General features: G+C 36.4%; 1 protein-coding gene across 1 annotated transcript in view; it reads left to right on the top strand.

Annotated features, from left to right (window-relative positions):
• Positions 1–292: 292 nt before the first annotated feature.
• Positions 293–24,624, top strand: part of KCND2 (potassium voltage-gated channel subfamily D member 2) — a 488,185-nt gene continuing 463,853 nt past the window's right edge. Inside the window, exon 1 of the mRNA XM_058724485.1 lies at positions 293–2,598. Within this exon, the coding sequence (XP_058580468.1) occupies positions 1,484–2,598 (1,115 nt within the window). The 5' untranslated portion in view covers positions 293–1,483. The remainder of the gene's footprint in view (positions 2,599–24,624) is intronic.

The following is a 24,624-nucleotide window of genomic DNA, read 5'->3' as shown; positions in this document are numbered from 1 at the left end:
GGTTATTTATTTATTTTCTCCTTATTTATTGATCGCACGAGCAGAGCGGCGCGGGGAGCCGGGGGAGATGCAGGACCACCCACTGGCGGGGAAGCAGCCAGCCGCCCTCCCGCGCCCCCGCGCTGCCGAGCGCCTCCTGCCTCTGCGCTCCGGCGATTGCCCTCGCCGGCCCCGGCCCCGGCCCCGGCCCCGGCTCCGGCTCCGGCCCCGCTGCGCCGCCGCCGCCGCCCGCCCGGCCGCCCCGCAGCCCCGCAGCCTCGCAGCCCCGCACCGCCCCGCTCGGGCCCCGGCGACCGCGGCGGCGCAGTAAGTTGGCAGGAGCGAGTCCCCTCCGTTCTCGCCTCCCCCGCACCTTTTGAACTTGTTGCTGCTGCTCGGCTCGCCTGCGCCTGGCTTTTGGAAGGTGAAAAGGAGGAGGGAAGCACAGAGGAATGGGGGAAGGGGAAGAAGAGCTCGCTTGAGCTTTATTTATGCCCTCTGGGCGCATCGGATTCGGCTGCTCGGGAGCTGCTTTCTCGGCTTTTCCCTTTCCGGGTGCACGGCGAGGAGAAAGTCTCTATGCAACTCAGCCCCGGCGCGCACTTTGCCAGGTATGTACCGGGAGCGAGGCGCGTTCTGCGCGGAGGCAGGTGCTGCTGCTGCTGCTGCTGCTGCCGCCGCGGCGGCGGCGGCTGCTGCCAGCTCCCGGCTTCTGTGACTGTCACACTGCACCTGGGCTGAACTTGAAAAGAGAGTGAAGGGGCCATTGGGCGAACGCTTTTGGCAGATACAAGGGGTGCTTGCAGACGAGGGGGAGGCGGATCTGTCTTCACGCCCCCCACCGTGCCCACCGCCACAGCACCTCCATCTCTGCAAATACGGCCCGAGGAGTGGAGGCGGCCACCGGACTCCCAAAGAGATATGGGGCAGCGGCTGTGACCGCATCTCGGAAGCTACAACAACAGGTCGCCTTTCTGAGACTCCTTTGGCGGGAAGGGCCACTTGGAAAGGGGAGATTTGGAAGAGCTGCAAGGGAAGGTGGTAGGGTTCTCGAATTCATCAGAAGAACACCACTGAATGACTGTCCCTCGTTTTCTCTGTCCTACACGACGCGTACTGGCCCTACATTATCCGGACTGTGTCAGGGGAGAAATCAGACACCTGTCTGAAGAAATTGCTGCGCCTAAAGTCACCTGTGTACTTATTCGTGCCAGGAGTGGCCTGGCCCAGCTGCTGGAAGAGATCTGTTGAGGTTCTGCTGGCTGTGATTTTAAAGACGTTGTATATATACACATATTTTTTTCTTTTTACAAATCCCTGCGTTGGAGGGAAACTTACCTTTCCGAGAACTGTGACTTCACCAGGAGCCCCGCCTTGGAGTAGGAGTGATACCTCCAGACCGCAGCTCTCAGTATTGGGTTCGACGGCCGGAAGCGAGTGAGTGTGGCGACTGTAACCCGCTGTAGAAGCCTGATCGCCCTTCGTGCCTCCGCTTCGAGGAACCATGGCGGCGGGTGTGGCCGCGTGGCTGCCCTTTGCTAGGGCAGCAGCCATTGGCTGGATGCCCGTGGCCTCGGGGCCCATGCCGGCTCCCCCAAGGCAGGAGAGAAAAAGGACCCAAGATGCCCTGATTGTGCTCAATGTGAGTGGCACTCGTTTCCAGACGTGGCAGGACACCCTGGAACGCTACCCGGACACTCTGCTGGGCAGTTCGGAGAGGGACTTTTTCTACCACCCGGAAACTCAGCAGTACTTTTTTGACCGTGACCCAGACATCTTCCGCCATATCTTGAATTTCTACCGCACCGGGAAGCTGCACTACCCTCGCCACGAGTGCATCTCTGCGTATGATGAGGAACTGGCCTTCTTTGGCCTCATCCCGGAGATTATCGGGGACTGCTGTTACGAGGAGTACAAGGATCGCAGGCGGGAGAACGCGGAGCGTCTGCAGGACGACGCCGATACCGACAACACGGGAGAGAGCGCGCTGCCCACCATGACCGCCCGGCAGAGGGTGTGGCGGGCGTTTGAGAACCCCCACACCAGCACGATGGCCCTGGTGTTCTACTACGTGACAGGCTTCTTCATTGCCGTCTCAGTCATCGCTAACGTGGTAGAGACAGTGCCCTGCGGCTCTAGTCCCGGGCACATTAAAGAACTGCCTTGTGGGGAGCGGTATGCGGTGGCCTTCTTTTGCTTGGATACAGCCTGCGTCATGATCTTCACAGTTGAGTACTTGCTTCGCCTGGCCGCGGCACCCAGTCGTTACCGTTTTGTGCGTAGTGTCATGAGCATCATCGACGTGGTGGCCATCCTGCCTTACTACATTGGGCTGGTGATGACAGACAATGAGGATGTCAGCGGAGCCTTTGTCACGCTCCGGGTCTTCCGGGTCTTCCGGATCTTTAAGTTTTCCCGCCACTCTCAAGGCCTGCGCATCCTGGGGTACACGCTGAAGAGCTGTGCCTCAGAATTGGGCTTCTTGCTCTTCTCGCTCACCATGGCTATCATCATTTTTGCTACAGTCATGTTCTACGCAGAGAAGGGGTCTTCGGCCAGCAAGTTCACCAGCATCCCTGCTGCCTTCTGGTATACCATCGTCACCATGACAACACTAGGGTAGGTGCCGTCAAGGGAAATGGGGTGGAGGTTGGATATCTGTGAGGTGACCGTGGACCCAATAAGGTTCTACAGTTCAGAGGAAATGCTTTTTTCTCTTTTCTAAGTGGGTTTAGGAAAGCATTATCCAAGTGGCTCTGAGTAACTCCTTATCCACGAAATGGGTATGATACAGAGATTGAAGTCATTTAGGGATTTGCTGGCCGGTGTTGAGTATGGATGCCTGAAGGTGACAAACACACAAAGAAATTTTAGAATTCCTGAATATAGGGAAGGATAATATTATATATATATATATCAATACATAAAGATATGACAGTGAAAAACACAAAATTGGTGCCCAGTAAAGGTATGAATATGCATAATATGTATTGAAGTGCCTAGAGAGAGTTCCAGTGTATTCAAATGAAAAGTTTTCATGTATATTTGAAGTATTATTTTCATATAAATAGATACTTGTGGCATGCATTTTCCTCCTAAGAACCATAATTCTTATTTTACAACATTATAAAACACAGATTATACGTATCATTACCCAAGGATTTTGTAATATGTAGATACATATTCATATACATGCATTTTCATTTTGGATGATAGGTTATGCGGTTTTAGAATATCAGGGCTGAAACTGATCAACCCTACAAAATGAAGTAGAATGATATTTGCAACATATCTTACACTATAAGTTCATAGTTTTAGAAAAAAGTCAGTAACTATCACTCACACAGTTTTTAGAAACTACAGATCCCATCAGGCAATGGGCCTATGACCATTAAATATACTTAGAAGGTAGAACACTATCTGGTGAGATTGATGGTCATCAGGGGCTGATCGTATTATAGAATTTTGTGCATTGTAATTTCCTCCTAGAATTCTTCTGTGTGTTCTTTTATTTGGGGATAATGGTGTTTTGCAACCCAATGGGCATATTCCAAATTAATGTGTTTTTTTTTAAATAAATATGAAGCTAGAATTAAGGTTTCTTTAGATGGTACAAAAAAGGAAAAGTATGAAATGATTAATGTTAATCAAGCTGCAGAAAAGTAGCAGAATTTACATATTATAGGATCTAATAAAATAAAATGGTTAGAGTCTTTTACTTTTATGAGTTCTTAGGTAAGCCAAGTAGTGAGTGATGTTAGTGCCCTTTCTTCAGCTTTTCTTTGCTGCTTTTCTTGCATAGTTAATCAGTTCAATAAGGCTTTGGTAATGGCTGTAGGAAAAAAGTTATTCCCAAGGCTGCTTTTTTAAGTTTTGTGTCTGGCTAATCTAATTGTCTTCTTTAAATGACCATGTGGTTAAAGTCAACTTAATTTTATTAGCCATATTGTGTTCAGCAGAAAGTCTCATGTTGTCATATGGCCAGCTAATGGAATATCGTATATGTGAAGAATTTCTGGTGAAGTTAATTAAGAATTTATACTAAGCTAAAATACCATAGTATGATTTTGATTTTGTCTCACATATTTTTTAAGACCTACTGGTGCACTAGAAAAATGAATCAGTGAAAATCCATATCCTACTGCTTCTATGTGCTTTTTATCGTGTTGGTAGTTTTGTGACAAATTTTGAAGGTGATAACAGAATACCTTAGCAGTGAAGGTGCTTATTTCTTATCAAAGAGAATTATATATATGTGTGTGGTTTGGGGGCTTATTGTCTTTTTATCATTTGAAATCTTTGTTAAGGACAATTGGATAGTGCAAATCACTATCAGGACGTCAAATCAGAAATGTGTATGAATAAAAAGAGAATTCTGTTTTAAGAGGAAATAAAAGAAACATTAAAAGGTTACATATATATATATATATATATATATATATACACACACACATATATATACACATATATATGCATTTACATATAAAACTTGGTGTCTATGGTAATGTTTTTCATGAAGAATCAGTGAATCATTTTAATACCATATACTGTCTATATGGTTGAATATCGGTATTATTATAATGAATATTGATGAGATGCTAATTTCATCTGGCTATAAGTTCTAGACATGAGAAGTTACTATTATTTTAAAATTTGTTTCCTGAAATGACTTTTTTTTTAAGTTTATTTTTATTAAATTCAGGGAAAAAAAGAGGAAGTTTTAGCCATTAATGACATTTTCTTTATTATATAAACAAAATACTTATAAGCATATTTTTGAAATCATGTAAGAAACTGAATCATAATGCCTGAGTCAAATCTATGACATGGATTTATTAGTTCATATGTTCTGTATGTAAATAGATTAGAAGAATTAATTATATATACTTTCTCAAAACTTGGAAACAAAATGGAAGTTACTTTTAAGACGTAAGTTTCACTGAAGTTGAAAATTTTAATTTTCAAGAAATTAAGTTAATTAATGATCCTGATGAAATATAGCAGTCATACTTTTAAGATGTAGAAATGTGGATGCAATCAAAATACAATCCATGTATTGAAAAATGTATATGAACATTTAAGAAAGTATATGCTTTATGATACAGAAAGTTTCTTAGAAAGATGTCTTCAGTTTCCGCATCAAAACATATTTATAATGTATTTTATTTTCCTGGAGAAATAGATTTTGTTTTAAATCCTGCCTGTTTGGTGTCTTTGGTTGCACTGTGATTCAACAGCTTTATTTAAGAACAGAAAATATTCAGCAAAAGCCATTGTCTGAATTTATTTTTTCACTCTAGTTTTATACTTACAGGCTGAAGTGTTAGGTATAAACTTTCTGGAAAATATGCAATAGTCTGAGTTAAGATCAAGCTGTGTCTGAAAGATGACCAAGAATTTCCCCGTACATTTTCTGAACTCTTTTTACTTGGCTGTTACTTTTGATGGAGCTAATATTCATCAATTAATGATAATAGAAGTGAAAACAGAATCCTAAACAGTGGTTATCAAAAACCTAGCTCATATAAACATTATCTACATGAGAAGTAAAGGCAAGACCTTTGTAATTTAGGACTGACAGAATTATCTACTTCTCGGGTCCTTTGAAACAATTTCAGTTCGGTTTTGGGCTGAAGAAATGAGTGGGTCTGTCTTACAACTGTTGGGTGTTCATCGAATCATTCATTCTTACGCTCCCTGAAATCTCAAATATATCACTATACCATAACTTAACCATGCTTTTATATAACCAATTATTTGCTGCTAAAATTAATGCTTTGAAGTGTAATTTTAAGCCTACCCATTTCCTATTAAAGTAAGAAACCTTAAAAGCACAATTTAAAAAAATCAGTGAAAGAAAGAGTATCAGAAAGAATTTTTAGAAAAGTGTTTAGATTGAGTGGTCAAGTGTATCTGTTTTTTCACTTCATCTTTTCCTTCGGAGCATATTCATAGGCCTTCACTGGCCCTCAGTGCCCTTTTACTCCCCCCACCTCCCTCCTTTCCATAACGTAAACTCTAATTGCTGCCTTAAACAGCCTTGGGAGAAAAAGAACCTGGAACTCCTCTTTTGTCCTAATGACCCTTGGCAGATAGCATGCAGTAGTGGTGTTTCTTCCAGGTGGTAGTACTCAAATGGTACCAAGTTTAGGAAATTTTCAAATGTTTATCAGTGATCAAAAAAGATTTTGTAAAAACAATATTTAACAAGGTCCAGCATCAGTTTACCATTTATCGTACCTCAGGTTTGTGACTTGTGAGTTAGAAGTGGTACCAGGTGGCACATTAAATAATCTGAGGAGCTTGTATGGTAGCAACACCTGCATTTTTGGTCACGATCACTAACCACTTAGACCCTTGTTTTTAAACAGATTGTGGGGCACCTGGGTGGCTCAGTCAGTTAAGCGTGTGACTTGATTTTAGCTCAGGGTATGATCTCAGCGAGATCCAGCCCCGCGTTGGGGGAGGCTGCTTGGGATTCTCTTTCTCCCTCTCTCCTCCTGCCCTCCCCCTGCGTGTGCACGCGTTCTCTCGCTCGCTCTCTCTCAAATAATAAATACATTTAATAATAAAAAAAAAACATTGTATTACTCATGACATAAAACTTAAGAACTTGAGAAATTTCTTATTTCTTAATTTCTGTGGTCCACCACTTCTTTAATTTTAAAACAAAGTTGCTTTTATCAAAGTTTTCACTTGGGAAAGAAAGCTACTACATGGCATTTCTGTAAAGTTTTTGTTTAACATGCAGCTTTATGATTTTAACTACAGAAATTATATTCTGATTTCTGAACCAATCTAGGAAAACAAGAAGGGTGCTGTCATCAGAGACAAATATGGTAGAATTACATCTGTGCTCCCAGAAAACTTAGTGTAGTTGTCCATTTATAACTCTAAAAAAACTAGCACTATAATATTTCAATTTTAATAGGTTTACTAAATTGCTGTTTTGTGAAACAAAGAAGCAAAATAGTTTTTTTCACTGCAGTTTTCCTAACACTGTGTCAGTATCTGTGTATCCTCTTTTTGGAGTGGCATGATTGGAGAGGGATTATATATAGAAATATGCCACATATGTTATACTTTATGTGCATACAAATGTGTTATATGTATATGTCAAATACAATATATAAATATATTAAGAGTATTACATTATATATATCATATAATATAGAACATATACCTTACATAACACATATATGTTGTTAAGTATACATGATTAAAAAGAAGGAGCTTTTAAATATTTTCCTCCTAGCCATCACTATCCTGACTACATAGCTTTGGGGAATGTTGGGAGTATATCTTGCAGAATCATTTAAATAAATAGAAACTTTTCATTTACGCAGTTATTACTAAAAATGGGTAGAATTATTTTCCCCTGCACCAGCTTCTGCCCAAAATATTGCTAGCATGTTAATCAAATACATCTTTACAAGGTGGGAACTACCAAATATTTCTCTTTCAGATGAAAGAGCCATACTATGAGTAACATCCATTTTTATTTTAGCATACCATGATATATATTTTTATTAAATTCTTTATAGAGTGTGTTAATTGTTGGGAGTTGAAAATGAACTTTTAAAGAAATGTAGACATGTAATATGTATTCTTCTTTTAGCATTAAGGTAACCAAACTTTAACTGTCTTTATTTTGTTTTAGTCATCATTTAAATATAGACAGTATTTGACATGACATACAGATGTATCTTTTAAACGTGTGTATTTACCTAGCATTTTTCCTTTTCTTTTTTACAAGTATTTACTTGGTTGCCAAACAGAGGTGTGTCAGGAAGAGATAATATGTGTTCTATCAGCACAGCATAACTAGAGTGGGATTGTGTTCTAATTTTCAGTGGGTCTGTTATGATACGGATACTTTTTATCCTTTCAGGATTTCCCTTTAGACTACAGATTAGCTTCGTCTTATTTTATTTGTAGAGTTACTTCATTTAATTCTGATGTCATGTCCCAATACTCATCTTTGAAAATGAGTTAATGAACTTCAAATGTCTTATTACCTAATTTCTAAACTTCTGGTGGAAAGAAACTTAGCTGTTACTCATTTACAGTCCATCATTTTCTACATGTAAGACTTTTGGGGGCTTACTGATAGTTACACAATTAGCAGCAGCATTTTTGTTATTTCATTTTTCACTCTTTTTTTTTTTCTCTCAAGACCATAAAACATTATCTAGGAATATGTAATAATAGCTATCTGGAGATTACTGCTGATACTACAGAGTAAGAAAAGGAATAAACTTTCTCTTTATTTCTCTGCTAGTTCTGCTCTCTGTGACTCACAGTACATTTCTCAGCATCACTGTTAGTCCTGCATTTATTTACATAGTACTGGGTTTTAGCATGATGGTGCCCAGTTGACATAACAAAACCATGTGTTCCTGTTCAGTGAACTCTTAGGCCATTTGGAAGCAAACTATATGGTGGTAAGTATTTTACCTGGCCTAATAAAGAAGAAAATAAATCAATTATTTTGCTTGAATTACCTAAAAAGAGTTGGCCTGCGAGTTGTTAAAACTATACACTTTAACTTCTATTTCATTGAAAGAGCAGGAATGGTAAAAAGAATATTCACTGAGAAGGAAGTATTATTTATCCTTCAGAGCTATAATAATGATTTTACTCCCCCCCCCCCAATTCTCCATATGTCTTATACTGTTTTCTGATTACGTGTGTGTGTGTGTGTGTGTGTGTGTGTGTGTGTGTATCACCATTATTCTACCACTGGCTTCAGCAGCTAGTTTTGGCAATGTGGGATATAGTGTGGTATTGAAAAGAAACCCAGTACTGCAATAGCATCTCCACATTTCTGTGCACATTGACACTGCTTCTTGCTTCAGTAGATTCCATCGGAATTTTTACCCTTTAGTTTTCTCCTTTGAGAACCAGTCTTTACAGTGATTTTCTCCATGAAGCCTTCTCAACCTCCCATGCCTATACCATCTATAGTTGGAATTACATTTGACATTAGTAATGTTATTTTATATATGTTACAGTTCTACTTCTTGCCTTCCTAACCAGATTGAAAGGCTTTTAGTATGGGTCCATACCTTTTGGGGACTTATTACCTATTAGTGCAGTGTCTAAATGTAGAAAAATCTACATTAAGGCTTTGCAAAATCGTGGCGTGAGGTGATACCTGCACACCATGGAGAGCTCCTTCATTTTGGAACAGTGCCATCTTGACATCAGCCATCATATACTAACGTAATCTTTCGCTTTGTTCAATGTTAGGGAAAACTGGAATTTATTATTTGAACATTTTGTCTTTGTACTACAATCTGCCTTTTTTATTTTTCTTTTTGGACTTGGGAGGGCTATGAGACTCTTCCACTCTTTGATCTGTAACTGATTTTCTTCAAAAGTTAGAATTAATGGCTGCCGATGGTTATTTCCTTAATCAGTGTGCTTTCTGGTGAAGGCTGGTAAATTGAAAATCCTCTGGGAAGCATATGGAGATATCTTATAATGCAAATGAATCAGCACAGAAATGTACTTACTGCCTTCTCTTTCAACCTCAGTTCCCCCAGTAAACATGAGCTGGCCCTTTTTTTTTCTTTATCTAAGCCCACTCATTAATGCATAAAATGGAAATGTTTAAAAATAGTGAAGTGTTATTTATAAATGACATACACAATACACGATAAATGTAGTCTATCAGAGAGAAGTTCCTATTTGAAGCGGTTAAAAGGCAGGTATGTAAAATGTACACATATATGTGGATCCACATTCTGGCATGGTGGGCTGCATTTTGCATTGGGAATTTTGACATGTCTGTTATGTAAAGAAGATCTGAATTGTAAAAAGTGTGGGGAGAATAGGCAGTGAATTATCAGAAGTCACTAATGAGAAAAAATAACATTGAAAGAGTAGGATGACTGTTGAAATAATGTCAAATAGAATGGGAAGGTTTTGTTCTAAAAAGTGAAAGGTCTTGTCTTTTTGCTCTCATGTGGGCATGATTCTGCCATCTTCCTCATTCCCTTTGCTTTTAAGAATAACAATAATAGTGCTTTTGGAAACCCAAAGTTTTACCAGTAGCATATCTCTCAGGAAATCAAAATATGACTCATAGAGTTGGTTTCAATTTAATAGACTTTTGTTGATCACTTACTACTTGTCACTGGCCACAGCAGTAAACATAACTGCCAATTTCCTAACCTTAAGAATTGTGTTTTCTAGTGACAAAGGCAGAAAGAAAACCACACCAAGTACTGGTGGGTGCTACAAATAAAATAAGCATGGGGTAAGAAATGTATTGTTCTGGATAAGAGACAAAGACCTTTGTAAAGGGAATATTTGAGACACAGACCTTTGTAAAGGGAATGGCTAACTGGAAGGATGGAGTGAGTTCTGTGAATATCTGGATAAAGAGCTTTTGGTGAAGAGAGGCAATAAGTAAAAAGACCTCAAGGAGGGAGGAGACTTGTTGTATTCCACCTAAGGCCACGGTAATTAAAACAAAGGGAAGGAGGGGCTTGGTAGCAAAGGCGGTCTGAAAAGTAGTAGGGACAAGATAGCTCAGGACATTGTAGACCATAGTAAAGACTTCTGGTTTTATTCAAGACATAATGGGGACACATTAGAGAACTATGAGCATGGTAAAGATAGGATATGATTTTTGTATTAAAATGTGCACAAGCTCCGAAACATTTAACATTTTTTTAAGTGGTCATTTTAACATTAATTTCTTCACATGTATAAATCCTCATCCTTAGTTAGACTCATTATACTTACCTTAAGTTAAAATTTATATCCAGTTACTCATGAGATTTTCCAGAAAAAAATGCAGTATTTTATAAGAATGCATGATTAAAGTATTCCCAACAGACAAAAATAAAACTAGTTCAAATGAGAAAATGAATTCCACACTTGAGCTGAAAGGACAAAAGTGTTTCTCAATAGATGTGGAGCTATCTAGGAAGTGACTAGGGATTATTATTTATTTTGAATATAGATTTTCCGGCTTACAGTTATCAGTTCTAATGTTAATTTTCAAGAATATCATATCTGCATTGATACTACAAGAATATTTCCATTTCTTTTTTTCTCACTTTGGTAGGTACATGTGTCCATGTTCAGGGGTTTTGTTGTGAGTTTGAAAGAAAAAATAGTTTACATGTCTTAAAAATTGCCAGAGGATATGTATTTTTAAGCCCAAATCAAATTGGAACCATGCATGTAGCAGATGTGTATACGTAATGAAACTTAACAGAGTTTCAGTGCTTTGGTAAGAATCACCATGCTGGAGATAAAGCATAATCATGGAGAGAACTTGGGTTTGGAAGAACAAGAGTTGGATTGCCAACATAAAAATTAAAAAAAAAAAAAAAAGTGTGTTTCCTAGACAAGCAACTTATGGAAATAGTACCTGACTCTAAGGGCACTCAGCATGCCATCTCACCGTGGCAGTCTGCTTCCATTAAAACATCTGTCCTACACATCATTCTGCATCCCGACCAATACTTCTATCTGGAGACTTGACTTCGGATGGTTGTAAGCTGGGATTCACGAGGGTCATAACAAAGGAAAAAGTACTGGTATTCCCTGTTCTTTGCACGTGAAGTTGATAATGACAATTACATTGTCAAACTACTAGACTTTTTTTTTTTTTTTTTGAACGGGGAGCTAGTTTGTTTTCATCTCATTGTGGAAGTTGGAACTATTATAACCCTACACCATTCTAATACATTTTGGAAAAGGGAAATCCTTATGCATATTGTTTTAGATCACACTGTGGAACTTTTGTTTCCAATTCTTCCCAAATGTGGTGTTTGGGAATGAAAAGCAAACACATGTATTTGTATTCTTCTTAACTTAGATCAACTTAGTAATTCACATTGGACACTACTGGATCAGAAAAGAATGTATCTTATGGATTTCACTAATATTTGATTTTTTGTTTCAGTCTAAAGGTATTAAAATCATGGAATTTTGATTTGCAAGGATCTTTAGAAATCATCTTGTGGAAACTTATCAATTTATGCTTGGAAAATGCTAGGAAACAAAATCACAGAGCTAGTTAGTGGAAAAACAAAGCTTGATTTCTGGGGGATCTTTTGAAGTCTAACGCTCTTTAGAGCACAATTCACTGGAAGTCTTTTTTTCTCCATATTTCTTTCTTTATTGTATAACCTATTTTCATCATTAAACAAAATAAAGTAGTAAAACTAGTGCACATACACGTATATATGACTAGGTCGTAGTCCTCCTTTTATTTTTATATATATATACACATATATATATATCTCCCCATTAGACAATAAGTTATATAAAGTTATATATATATCTGTATATATATATATATATGTATATATATAGAGAGAGATATATATCTCCCCATTAGACAATAAATTATATACATAAAACTTATTGTCTAATGGAGACTTTGAGCTAGTAATGCAGATTAATAAATTCATACAATCTTATCCTGTCATTTTTCCCTAGGTCATCTGCTACTTATTAAATCTTGTTCAAACTAAAGAGAATTACTTATTAAATTGAAGTTTCAACTCTGAATTTTATTTTATTATTTATTTATTTAAAATGTTTATTTGTTTGTTTTGAAAGAGAGAGAGGACACACAAGTCAGGGAGGGGCAGAGAGAGAAAGCGAAAGAGAATCCCAGGCAGGCTCCGTGCTGTCAGTGCAGGGCTTGATGTGGGGTTCGAACTAAGGAGCCATGAGTTCATGATCCGAACCCAGATCAAGAGTCAGACACAACCAACGGAGCCACCTAGGCACCCCTCAACTCTGAGTTTTAGACAATTTTCTAAAGCTATGATTTGTTAATTTTATTATCAACAGTGTTGAAAGCAGGGTGTGAAATCAGTGTCAAATCATTTGTCTGAAAAGTTGCAATTCAAATTTTGGAATATCAGATGTGTTCCTAATTTGATCCCAAAAGATCATGTTATGTTTTCTTCATTAAATGAAAAGACATGTTAAGGTTCAAATGAAAGAATATCTTAAAATATTTTTCATTTAAACACCATAATAAAGAATATATTTTGAGGAGATTGTCTCAAGCTTGCTTCAATAATACATTTCCAATTTGAAAAACACATAAAATGTCATTTTTATATACATTTATATGTCATTTTTATATCCCTGGAATTACTATAGGGAAAACAATTCCTTCTTTAATTCCTTTGAATTTTTGAACAAGTTAATATTCTGAAAAAATTAGGTAATAAGCAGATACCTCCAGTACTTTAGGAGAAATCTTCAAGATGAAGCCTAATTGATAAATCATAAGAAAATACCTTACATTTCAATAGAGTGTATTTAAAAGAGCTAAGCCTTTGATACTGTGAGCTTAAAGAGGTAAACCAAGTTGCTTTTGTTTAATTCCACATACATAGAATTTAATTATTATCCTTTTTCATAATACACTTCTATCATTGATTCATTCATAGTCCTCTATCATTTTATTTAATACATTTTAGTAATGTAATATGGACAAGTGAACTTATCCCCAAACTAAAGCTATATCATTGGTATTGACTTACAGTGGTTGCTAACCATTAGCACCTCTTTTTCCGTTGTGTCCCGCTGTCTTTCTCTGCTGGAGATAACCATCATCCTGTATCCTATATTTATCATTCTTAAAATGATACCTTTAATTGGGAGATTTGGGGCGCCTGGGTGGCTCAGTCGGTTAAGCGTCCGACTTCAGCTCAGGTCACGATCTCGCGGTCTGTGAGTTCGAGCCCCGCGTCGGGCTCTGGGCTGATGGCTCAGAGCCGGGAGCCTGCTTCCGATTCTGTGTCTCCCTCTCTCTCTGCCCCTCCCCCGTTCATGCTCTGTCTCTGTCTCAAAAAATAAATAAAACGTTAAAAAAAATTTAATTGGGAGATTTTGTTAACCTTATGAAAGTGTACACATGGTGTACACAGCCTTTTGGGCTCTTTCATGTAATACATCATCAAGGTTTCTATGCATTGTAATTTATTTTTTGGCTGCTACATAATATCTCATTCCATTATGTGATTATTCTACAGTTTTTTCAGCCACTCTCTTGATGATGACTTTCAAGTTGGTTCTAGATTTTTTTGAAGAGTGCTTATATGCAAATTGTTGGCATGTGCAAATGTCTCTCTTGCATATATAACCTGGAATGAAATTGGTGGGTCATAGGTGTGAATGTTCCACTTTGGAGATATAGCCAGTTTTCCCAAAGTTGCTTCCATTAGCTGCAAATAAATACAGATAATTTCAAAAAAGATTTCTATGAGGCAGTGGGATGTAATGGGAAGAGGAAGTGCATATGGTTAGATATAAGTCACTGTGAAGAAATTAAGAATGGTTTTTATATTGGCACTATTTTTACCTTGATCTCTTTGAAATGAGAAGGTAATATAATTGTAGCAATCCTAACTTGTACTGTATTTAACTCCATGGTTTGTACTTGGATTTTTCTTTTTCTTTCAACCCAAAAAGATTTACTTCGGTCAACACTGCATTTATAGTTTCACAAGGTGAAATAATTTGGTTAACTTCAACTTTGTGTTTGAACTCAAGGCCAATATTATGAAAACATCAGACCTGAAAATATCTTGCAAAGCTTGGTTTACTCTTTCATCTGAAATTAAGAATGAGGATTGAAATTGATATTCAGTTGGTTTTCTGACACTTTATAGTATCTTATAAAATGTTACATATAACTTTCTACAAGTGTGTACAATCAAGAAACTATTCACATCTCTCCATTGATATTGTCTAATTTATCACAATATTACTGCAGTTAGAAAAAATTGTGCTAATTTCAAGGCATCTCATAGACATTTAGGAGATACATTACTGTGAAACAGGACGTATGAATAAATGTCAAGAGGAAATTACCTCCATTTCAGGAAATTCTTAATTATGGAAATTAAAATGAGTATTATTTCCAGTTCTTCATGGATGACCTTGCATTTTTTTGTTTGCGATAGAAGACAAGTGTTTTGAAAATGCATAGATAACTTACAGTGTATATATGTTGATCCATTTATTTTTAAAAATATAGTATTTGTGCTTTTGGCTTTAAAAATTACATGAAGTTGATATAAAATGTCAGAAGATAATAGTAAATATTCTCATAAAAAAGAAAAGAATGTAATTTACAAAATGGCTATAAACTCTTTTCTATGGAAAAAGGCACTTTATTCAGGATTGGCATGGTTTTAGAGCAGTAAAAACTAAAGTGCCTATTGATTTCACAGAGAACTTTATTATTTTCATGTGAAGGGCCCAAATACCTTCATACTCACCTAAATGAAAAGTAAGATTATTTTATTTCAAAATTAAACAGAGTTGGTTTTTAGTCAGGTAGCAAATTTTAGCAATGTGTTCTGAAATATACTAATTGAAGCCAAACATTGAATAAACTAAAAAGTCACTTCACATAAAGCACATTATTTTACTTCTGTCTCTTCATTATTTTCCACAATTCGACAGTGTCCAGTTACTGGATCTATATTTGTTACTTTAAATATTACTAAAAAATGTGTTAATGTATAATATATACTCAGATATACTTTTTTTTCAGATATACTTTTTAAAGGCACAAACATACGTGATTACAAAATGTATGAATATGTAAATAAATATTACATACACGTACATAAGTTGATACACACATACTCTTTCCTTTTATTTTTCTGGGAGGACACAAAATGAATTATTGGTGATAATACTTTTATGAAGTGGGGGAACAATTTTATACTTCATTTTGTAACTTTTTGTATTTTTTTTCTTTCCAATAGCCTGCAGAACTTCTGTTGGAAAAAGACTCTCTGGTGACATTTGAGGCCTTTCCTTCATATATTTTCTATATAAAAATCTTACCAGATGTTACTTAAAATTAGGTCTCTTCTCCTACAATAACCCTTTTGATGATTCACGCAAGAAGGTCTTAAATATAGATGGTAATATATTAGAAATGGCCTGGATTTAAATACAAGCTCCATGATATTGGTTAAATTACTTAAATTCTGTTTACTTGAGATTCCCTATTTTTAAAAATAGATTAGCAATACCTATCTCATAGGACGTCAATGGAAATTAAATGTAAATATGCAAACTTCTTAGAACAGTACCTTCTACATAGGTGCTATATGAAGGATTACTATTACATTGTTATTATTAAATACATGATATTAATAATATTAAATGTAGTACTTTTTTTTTTTTCTTTTTGCATAAGACAAAGTAGTAAGGGAGTAGGAAGAAACTTTGGGAGGTGATGGATATGTCTGTGGCCTTGACGGTGGTGATAGTTTCATGGGTGTATAATTATCCCCAAACTCCTCAAATTGTAGACATTAGGTATGTACAGCTTGGAAGGAAGGAAGGAAAGAAGGAAGGAAGAGAGGGAGGAAACTAAGAATAGAAGGGAAAAAAGTTCCTAGTGGATCACTCAATGGACAATTAGGCAGGAGAAGATTTTTGAAAATGAAGAGATACTGATTGAACATACACCTTAAGTGAAGAGGTATTTCCTATTTAGAAACTGGAATTCTGAGTCCTCCTATAAAACTTTTTGTTGCTGTTGAAAATTCAATAGTTAATGAGTTTGGGTTACCAAATGATAAAAATTTTACATCTCTGGCAAACTTGTTTTAAAATTATATGCTTAATCATTCCTTTATTATTTTTTTATATCTGCCAATTTTCAGAGAGGGTATGCAACAATTTACTGTCAAATGAACCAAAAGATTAAATAAGTGCCAAGTATTAAAGATGAAGCGGAAATGATGGGGAAAAACAATTATGTTAAATAAAGCATTAGTGAGCATAAAATCAGCTCTGAATTTCCTGGCAGCCAAAGAAAAGAGGGAAAGTGTAGCATGTTTCACAGCTCTGTTTATCCAAGAAAAGAAAGTATCTTACTTTCTGATGAGGTTTTTTGTTTTTGTTTTTATTTTTTTAGAAGAGGTAGAGTCTAAGATAATCCAGTCATGTGGATCCTTGTAAGCTGGTTATCTACCAACCTAGTGAACAGTGTCTGCACCAATATTTTCACAAAATATTTAGAACTATTTTTGATTTGGCCTTTTTATGAAAAGTACATAATATTGTAAGGAGATAAAGGCATTTCCATAGGAAATATAAATGACATGATCAAAATGTATACAAATTCCACATAACAAGATTCATATGTAGAGTTTAGCAAATTTTGAGTGATGTTTCTTACTGTGGACCAAAGGCCACCAGAATTAGGATCAACTCAGTCACTTATTAAAAATGCGTATTCTTCGCATTCACCTAAAACAAATCATCTCTGGAGATGGGAACCATGACAACTGCATTTTTGCTTCTCACATCAAATCTTAAGAACCACTGATCTGGAAGAATGTATCTTGAGCCTATCTCTACTGTTATCATCCTGGAATATTACTGACGTTGAGTTAGAATTTTCAAATAAGGTAAAAAAACAAACCATGTAAAATAATGTTCCAGACAAAGTAGCTAAAGTGATGGTTTTCAGTATTACTTAATAGACATGTATAGAGAGAAACATAGATAGAAATTCAATAATCTTCAATATAGGTGATAAACTATTTTTTGCAAAAGCCCTGTTCTATTTTGTGCTAAGAAGTAAGGTTTCATGGATAATAACCATTAGTACTAGTATTCTGGAGAACAACTGGAATAAAGAAGACACTGCTTCCTTTGGGGAATTTAAAGTTGTAACCTTTTAAAGTTATTGATTTCTTAACTGGAAGGGATGAGTGGAGGCCCAAGTTAACTGACCAATTGATCATAATGAAAGTAAAGTATGTGGTGTCTTGGATCAGAGACTCAGAAGAAGGGAAGAGTTTATGAGGAACAAAACAACACCATTCATAAAGATAATCTAAATCTCATGAGATGAGAATTTTCTTCAGTTAAGTTCTTTTTTCTCCCTTTTTTTTCTCTTTTGCCTTATATATAACCATAAAGTTGATTTGCAAGGATTTTCTTTCCAAAGAGGATAATTTTTAATCACATGCTAAAAATTTCAACCTGGAGGGTCTAAAGATAGAAAATAGGGGCACCTGAGTGGCTTAGTGGGCTGAGCATCCAGCCCTTGATCATGATCTCAAAGTTGGTGAGTTCAAGCCCTGCTTGGCATTCCCACCCTGCCCCCATCCCCACCTGTGCATATTCTCTCTCTCTTTCTCACAGAATAAATAAACATTTTTTAAAAAGATAGAAATCAAATTACTGGTGGATTCTTAGATCATAATGGAGCATAGAGGGAGGTTTTATGTAAAAACCTACTGAATGGCTGATTTGATGTTGAGCTTTTTAATTGACTCTTCATGATGTTAATCTGACCAAAACTACTTTCTGTTATTTCCTGATAGATCTAGGAAAGTATGCAATAAGCCTTTTCTCACACGACCTAGGTGCAGAGAGAACTACCTTGTGAAAGGCTGATTGAAGATTAATATGGCCAGGAATTGAAATTCACTTTTTGCCTTGGAGGATGCCATCTGATTAGCTATGGTTACAGGATTTCTGGTCATCATCATTCATAAAAAGAAGAAAACTAGAGTCAAAAGTTGTAATTCAGTTATAAAGTTCTGATAAATATAATGTCATGCAAATTCAGATGTTGCTTAGTATTAAGGTAAGAAGGTCTGAGATGACATTTTGAAATTTTGGTTTGCAGTGAGATAATTTAGATGATGCATGTTTATCCCAAATCAGATAAATAGGAGGGAAAGTCTTACAATCCTTCTGCAATGCCTCTTCCTGAACAGAATATTCATGGAGAGGGAGAGGGAAATGGAGAAAGATGTGTAAGGAGATAATCTGTTACAATGGAGCAAGGAAGGGGGCCCGTACTCTGTGGTAGACACCATATGTTTAGACACAAACAGTATTATTTTTCATACCATGCATCAACTGTCTCCCTTGTTTTACCACATTTTGATTCCTACTGGCAAGAGATAAATGAAAATATGCTAAATTATTGCCCAATAAAATGGAAGACATGACACCAAAATTGGACTACTCTAGTAAAAACATGTTTAAGTTCAAACAGCTAGAAGTAACTTTTAAAAATCAGGCAAACCCTTTTAGCTAAAATAAAAAGCTAGAGCCAAACATAATAGAACATGTTCTGAGAAACAAGTGTGAATTTTGATATATGAAGTTCTTCTGGGAGAATATCAGAAAAGATTCAGCAGAAAATTAATGTCCCTGATCAGGTATCCCAGTAAAAGAACTTTATGCTTCTACCAAAGATTTGAGCCTTGAGCCACAAAATAAATAAGTTCTCTTATCTTCCTGCAGAAAAGATCAGTGGATTGGCCTACAGCACTAGCTGTCCCTTCCCTGCACCTCAGGCCAGACTTAAACATCAGCCAAATGCCATACATACCATGCTTGCAAGTTGTGACCTGCTAGTGGAATCTGGAATAATGGAAACAAATGCTTTGTTTTGTTTTCACTTTCAATCCAAGATACATTTTAATTGGATCTATGATTCCCGTTCATCTGTATTTTAGTTAAAAGGAATTGGTTTTACTGAAGAGCTAGGCATAGCTTGCATCGCATTTCTGTTTATTTATAGTATCTCTAGGAGCCAAATAAGGAAAAAAAGAAATCCATGGATCTATAATGCTCTACCTGTAGACTTGTGTTTAAAGTGCCTCAATATGCCTGCTGACAAAAGTTCTCTCTTCGAAGAAGGTCAGACTTGAGCTGAATTCTCCCCCACAGGTTTATAACAATATCTAGAACATTGCTTTGTAGATCACAGATGCTGAATAAAGATTTATTTTATTTTTTTTTCTTTTTACTGTAGAGTTAAAGGTCCAATTCATCTTGGGAACTTACATCATTCATAATACAGTTGACCGTTGAAGCCCATGTGGGGTTTAGGGGTGCCGATGCCCCCCTCATGCACAGTTGAATATCTGCATATAACTTTTGACTCCTCTAAAACTTAACTACTACTAATAGCCTACTGTTGACTGAAAGCCGTACCAGTAACATGAGCAGTCTATGAACACATGGACAGTCCGTGAACACATATTTTGTATGTTGTATGTATTATATACTATATTCTTATAATAAAGTAAGCTAGAGAAAAGAAAATGTTTTTAAGAAAATCATAGGGAAGAAAAAATGCATTTAAGATACTCTACTGTTTTTATCAAAGAAAATCCATGTGTAAGTGGACCTTCAAAGTTCAGAGCCGTGTTATTCAAGAGTCACCTGTACTTTCTAGCTACTTCTCTCTCAATTACACATCCTTGGACACAACAGTATCTGCATACAGAAGTAAAATTTCCACAAGTGCAAAGTCTTCAGCTCAAACATACATTTTAAAAAAATGATATGTGAAATAAACTATTAGAGTTTTGATACTTTTTTATTTTTTATTCATAGACACTTTTCAAAATATGCTAATTGGTTCCTCTATAAAACTGTTTTCCAAATCCTTATTCATTTTCCTTAACCATTAAAAGAAACCCCTAAATTTCTGTGCTATTTCTTTCACCTCTGTGCTGTTGGCTCATAGCTATACATATCTACCCTGGGCCATGCTTCTGAGCTTCAGACAATAATTTCCTGATTTATGCCGTCAGGAAATACTATGCCCTTAGTTTTTATGGACAATCAGCATAAGTAATGGCCATATAGAGAATATTTCTAAATCTAATGCAAAACCATTAGACATAGAGTATTGTCTAGCTGGCACATTACTCACTATCCCATATTATTAAGAACTATGAAAATATAAATATTAGAAGTTTTTCTTATATGCTAACTCTGTTAGAATTTGGATGTTTCCTGTGCGACTGATGAGAAAAATTCTCAGGCATGTCCAGGGTCACCAGTAATGGGTGCCATGACCAATTAGTGATGACAGTCATAGTAGGGGATAGAGGAGAGTTTCCTTACCTGACATAAGCAAAGTCTCAGTGGCAAAAAAAAATTAAGGGCATATTCTGGGCACAGTGTGTAGATTACTTTGGCACTAAAATGTCTGTTGAATGTTGACCGAACAAAAATTGGGGTCACTTGTCACTTTTTAAATCTTAATAAATTCTGCTATGAGTGGATTTGAAAGTAATCATTATAACATAAATAATGATCTCTGCACTTAACAATTATATTTGTACTCGTATTTGTGCTTTCACCTTTCTAATGTGTTTTTACTTTCATAAGTGATCAATAATTATCCATGGAATGCATGAAGTAATAAATTACAAATGTCTTTCTGAGCACATAAAAATTTGATTCATATTTATGAAATGGGAGAAATAATTTTAGCAGGAGGATGGAGAAGAGATTGACTTAGATGACATTTGAATCTTGTTTTATGGTCTTAACACTTGAGACCCCCAAATAATCTGTGACATGACAGATTTACCTACTTTACCTCACTATAATAAGGTTCTCTGTAACTATCTCTCACCGTCACCTTAAGATTGGTATTTAGTAATAATCTATGAAATTGATGTACATTAGATGTTGCACACAGTCTAACATACCAGAACACTGTTGTTTAACAGAAACAAATATGATGCCCAGAAACACAGAAAAACAAATGCACAGTCATATACAAACCTAGCAAGTAAACACAGAATCCAGATTTCATTTAACTCAACTTATTGCCTGTTCCTATGTGCCAGAAAATATACTTGGCACTATGAAGAAACGATATAAGTATGAGAGAGTATGTTCTGTGCAAAGCTGGGATTTTAAATCCTGGCTCTTCTCACTGGCTGACTCTGCAGAGCCTGGATGCAGTTTAAAAATATATTTGTGTTTGTATGATATAAAACGTGTGAGGAACTTTTTAATGCTCTGAAATGAGCGATCGTTTGCCTGAGTTGGAAGGAACAAAAGTCAGCCATCAATTCTTGTAGTGAAGTTAGAGTCCATGGAGCATATGAAATTGCCAGGATATTTGAACATGGTTTTTGTCCTTTCAGTACCTCCTTTCCTCCTTTTAGGCCCATCCTAGTAAATAGGAAAAAATGGATGCATGTAAGCTTTTATTTTATCCTTTAATTATGAATTTTTATTTATTTTGTTTTTAAGTTTTTATTTAAATTCATGCATGTAAGCTAACTTTTGAGCTGATTACTATACCAGTTGTTTTTCTCTTATTTTTTGTTGGTTAAACATAATTGATATTTTCTTTTTTCCAAATAGTTTAAGATCATCTGTATCTACTGTAGTTTTAAATGATGCACAGCAAATGGATAAATGATGCAGTGTTACTATTGAGAATGTTATATTTGCTCTCTAATAGAAATATGTTGTTTCAGAGATAATTACATTGAAACACATGAAACAAGTCTTTATTGTAAATGTTCTAGGTATATTTTGGTTTTTGTTTGTTTTTTTAAGATTTTATTTTTACGGGCTCCTGGGTGGCTCAGTTGGTTAAGCATCTGACTCTTGATTTCGGCTCAGTTCATGGTCTCAAGGTTTGTTGAGATCAAGCCCCATGTGGGACTCTATGCTGACAGTGCCTGGCCTGCTTGGGATTCTTCCTCTCCCTCTCTCTCTGTCCCTCCCCCTCTTGCACATGCACTCTCTCTCTCTCTCTCTCTCAAAATAAACAAATAAACATTTAAAAAAAGATTTTATTTTTAAGTTATCTCTACACCTAATATGGGGCTCAAATTTACAACCCTGAGGTCAAGAGTCACATGCTCCGTGGACAGAGCCAGCCAGGCTTCCCTATTCTAGTTGTTTTTTTTAAAGACACATTTCTATGACAAGAAAGAAATTAAATATTATTTCTCAATTTTCTTAGTGCTTTTGCTCCCTGTGTCCCAATTTTCACTCATTTGCAATGGTATCCAAATCCCTTTTGATTTCGTTTTGGTCGTTTATGCCATCATAACCATGATACTTAAATAAATTCAGCAGCATGTTCATAGATACAGACATTTAGGTGGGGTTTTTCAAACAGTAGTTCTTTCTATTCTTACAACCATAGAATCCTGAAAGTAACAGTTTTCCCATAGGTCACCTAGTTCAATCTTCTACCAGTTGAAAGACTCTAGTATATTCTCTATATTTATATGGCCTTCTATGAACTTTTTGAATGTTGTGTAATTGGAAGTTTAAGGCAGTCCATTTCTTTGCAGCAAGAATCAAATTTTTATGAAGTTTTTTAAAGATTGTGCTGACATGTACACCTTCCTCTATCACCCATTTATCCAAATTAGGCTTTAGAGATTGAACACAATATATTTTCTTTTTCACATCCTTTCTAGAACTGTACTTGAAGAGAGCTATCATGTCCCTCCTTAGGCTTTTCTCTGCTGGGGTGAACTTTCCTAAGTCATTTAAACTTTGCCATGTAATGTGTTTTCTGGACCCCCCTCATTGCCTTGATCTCAAATCCTCTGAAGTTGATCCTACTGGAAGAAAGTACATTGAGATCATGACCTGCCATGACACTAACACTATGTATCTCTGAATAGGGCCTAAATGCAATGACTTTTATCGATCTTGTGGTAAAATAACAGGTCTTTTATTTTTACTTGAAATACTATAAAAGCTTTTCTTTCTTCTCTTTACTTATACTGTTTACTACTTAAGGATAAATTCTGTCAGATTTTTAAAATCTTTGTTAAATTTCATTCTATGAGCTAATAAAAATGCATTGTTTGAGTGTTACCTAGCTACATGGCTCAAACTTCTCTATGAGTCTGTTTAATTGTGTTATAAAAATGAAACAGAACACATAACAGATGATGTTCTTCTGGAAAAGCTATAAAGGAGTCCTTTCATCAATGGAGGTGTTTATCTAGATCATTGTACCTGAGTGCATCTATCTAGACATTTAAAATCCAGTAGGTGAGGGAGAAGAGAAAGAAAGAGCATATTAAAAATCCTAACTGAATTGTTCGGGGACCCATGGGATATTCTGATTCTGTCTGACCAGAGGCTGAGGTTCATTCAGGTTTCTGATGATTTTTCCCTTCAGTCCCTAGGAGGATCATCAATAATGAGCCTATTAAGACAACTGGGATGGATAGAGGAAAAGGGTCAGACACATGCAGCTTTCCTGTTCCCTTTTATTTGATCAAATTCATTCCAAGGGATGAAATGGCAGTCATCATCATCATCATCATGACAGAAGCTCTCATTTAATGAGTAATTACCCTGGGTCAGGCACTCTGCTCAGCTATGCTTTACATACATTATCTCTTATCACATGTGATTCTACAACATAAGACATTGCTTTTACTTCATAGGTAAGCAAAATGTGACTTAGAATTGGTGTCAATTCTGTCTCTGAAACATGTGCATTGTCCACAGAAACATGTAGGCTCATAAGTTATGTTAAATAAATAGCAGTAGGAATGTAACTGTCCGTCTGGAGGTAGAAGTGCTATAGAAAAGGCTTGGTTCAAAGTGTGTCAGGACCAGCAATGACAAAACTAAATTTTCTACTCTCAAAGTATATTTACCAAGACTGTGATAATAGAGTATTCTGGGCATGTGTTTGTTTGTGATTTGTGGGTTTCCTAATTGAGGTCACTCAAGATGAAACCCAGTCCTCAACACAGCCATTCTAAAATAGTTTAGTCAAAAGTAGGTAGGTGGTGGAGCTATCTTGATGCAGGAGGAATAAATTCTCTAACATGTTTTCTATCATCTTCTAACTGAAGT

This window comes from Neofelis nebulosa, chromosome 4, assembly GCF_028018385.1.
Source record: "Neofelis nebulosa isolate mNeoNeb1 chromosome 4, mNeoNeb1.pri, whole genome shotgun sequence".
Classification (NCBI taxonomy): domain Eukaryota; kingdom Metazoa; phylum Chordata; class Mammalia; order Carnivora; family Felidae; genus Neofelis; species Neofelis nebulosa.
This window is presented reverse-complemented; position numbering and strand designations above follow the sequence as displayed.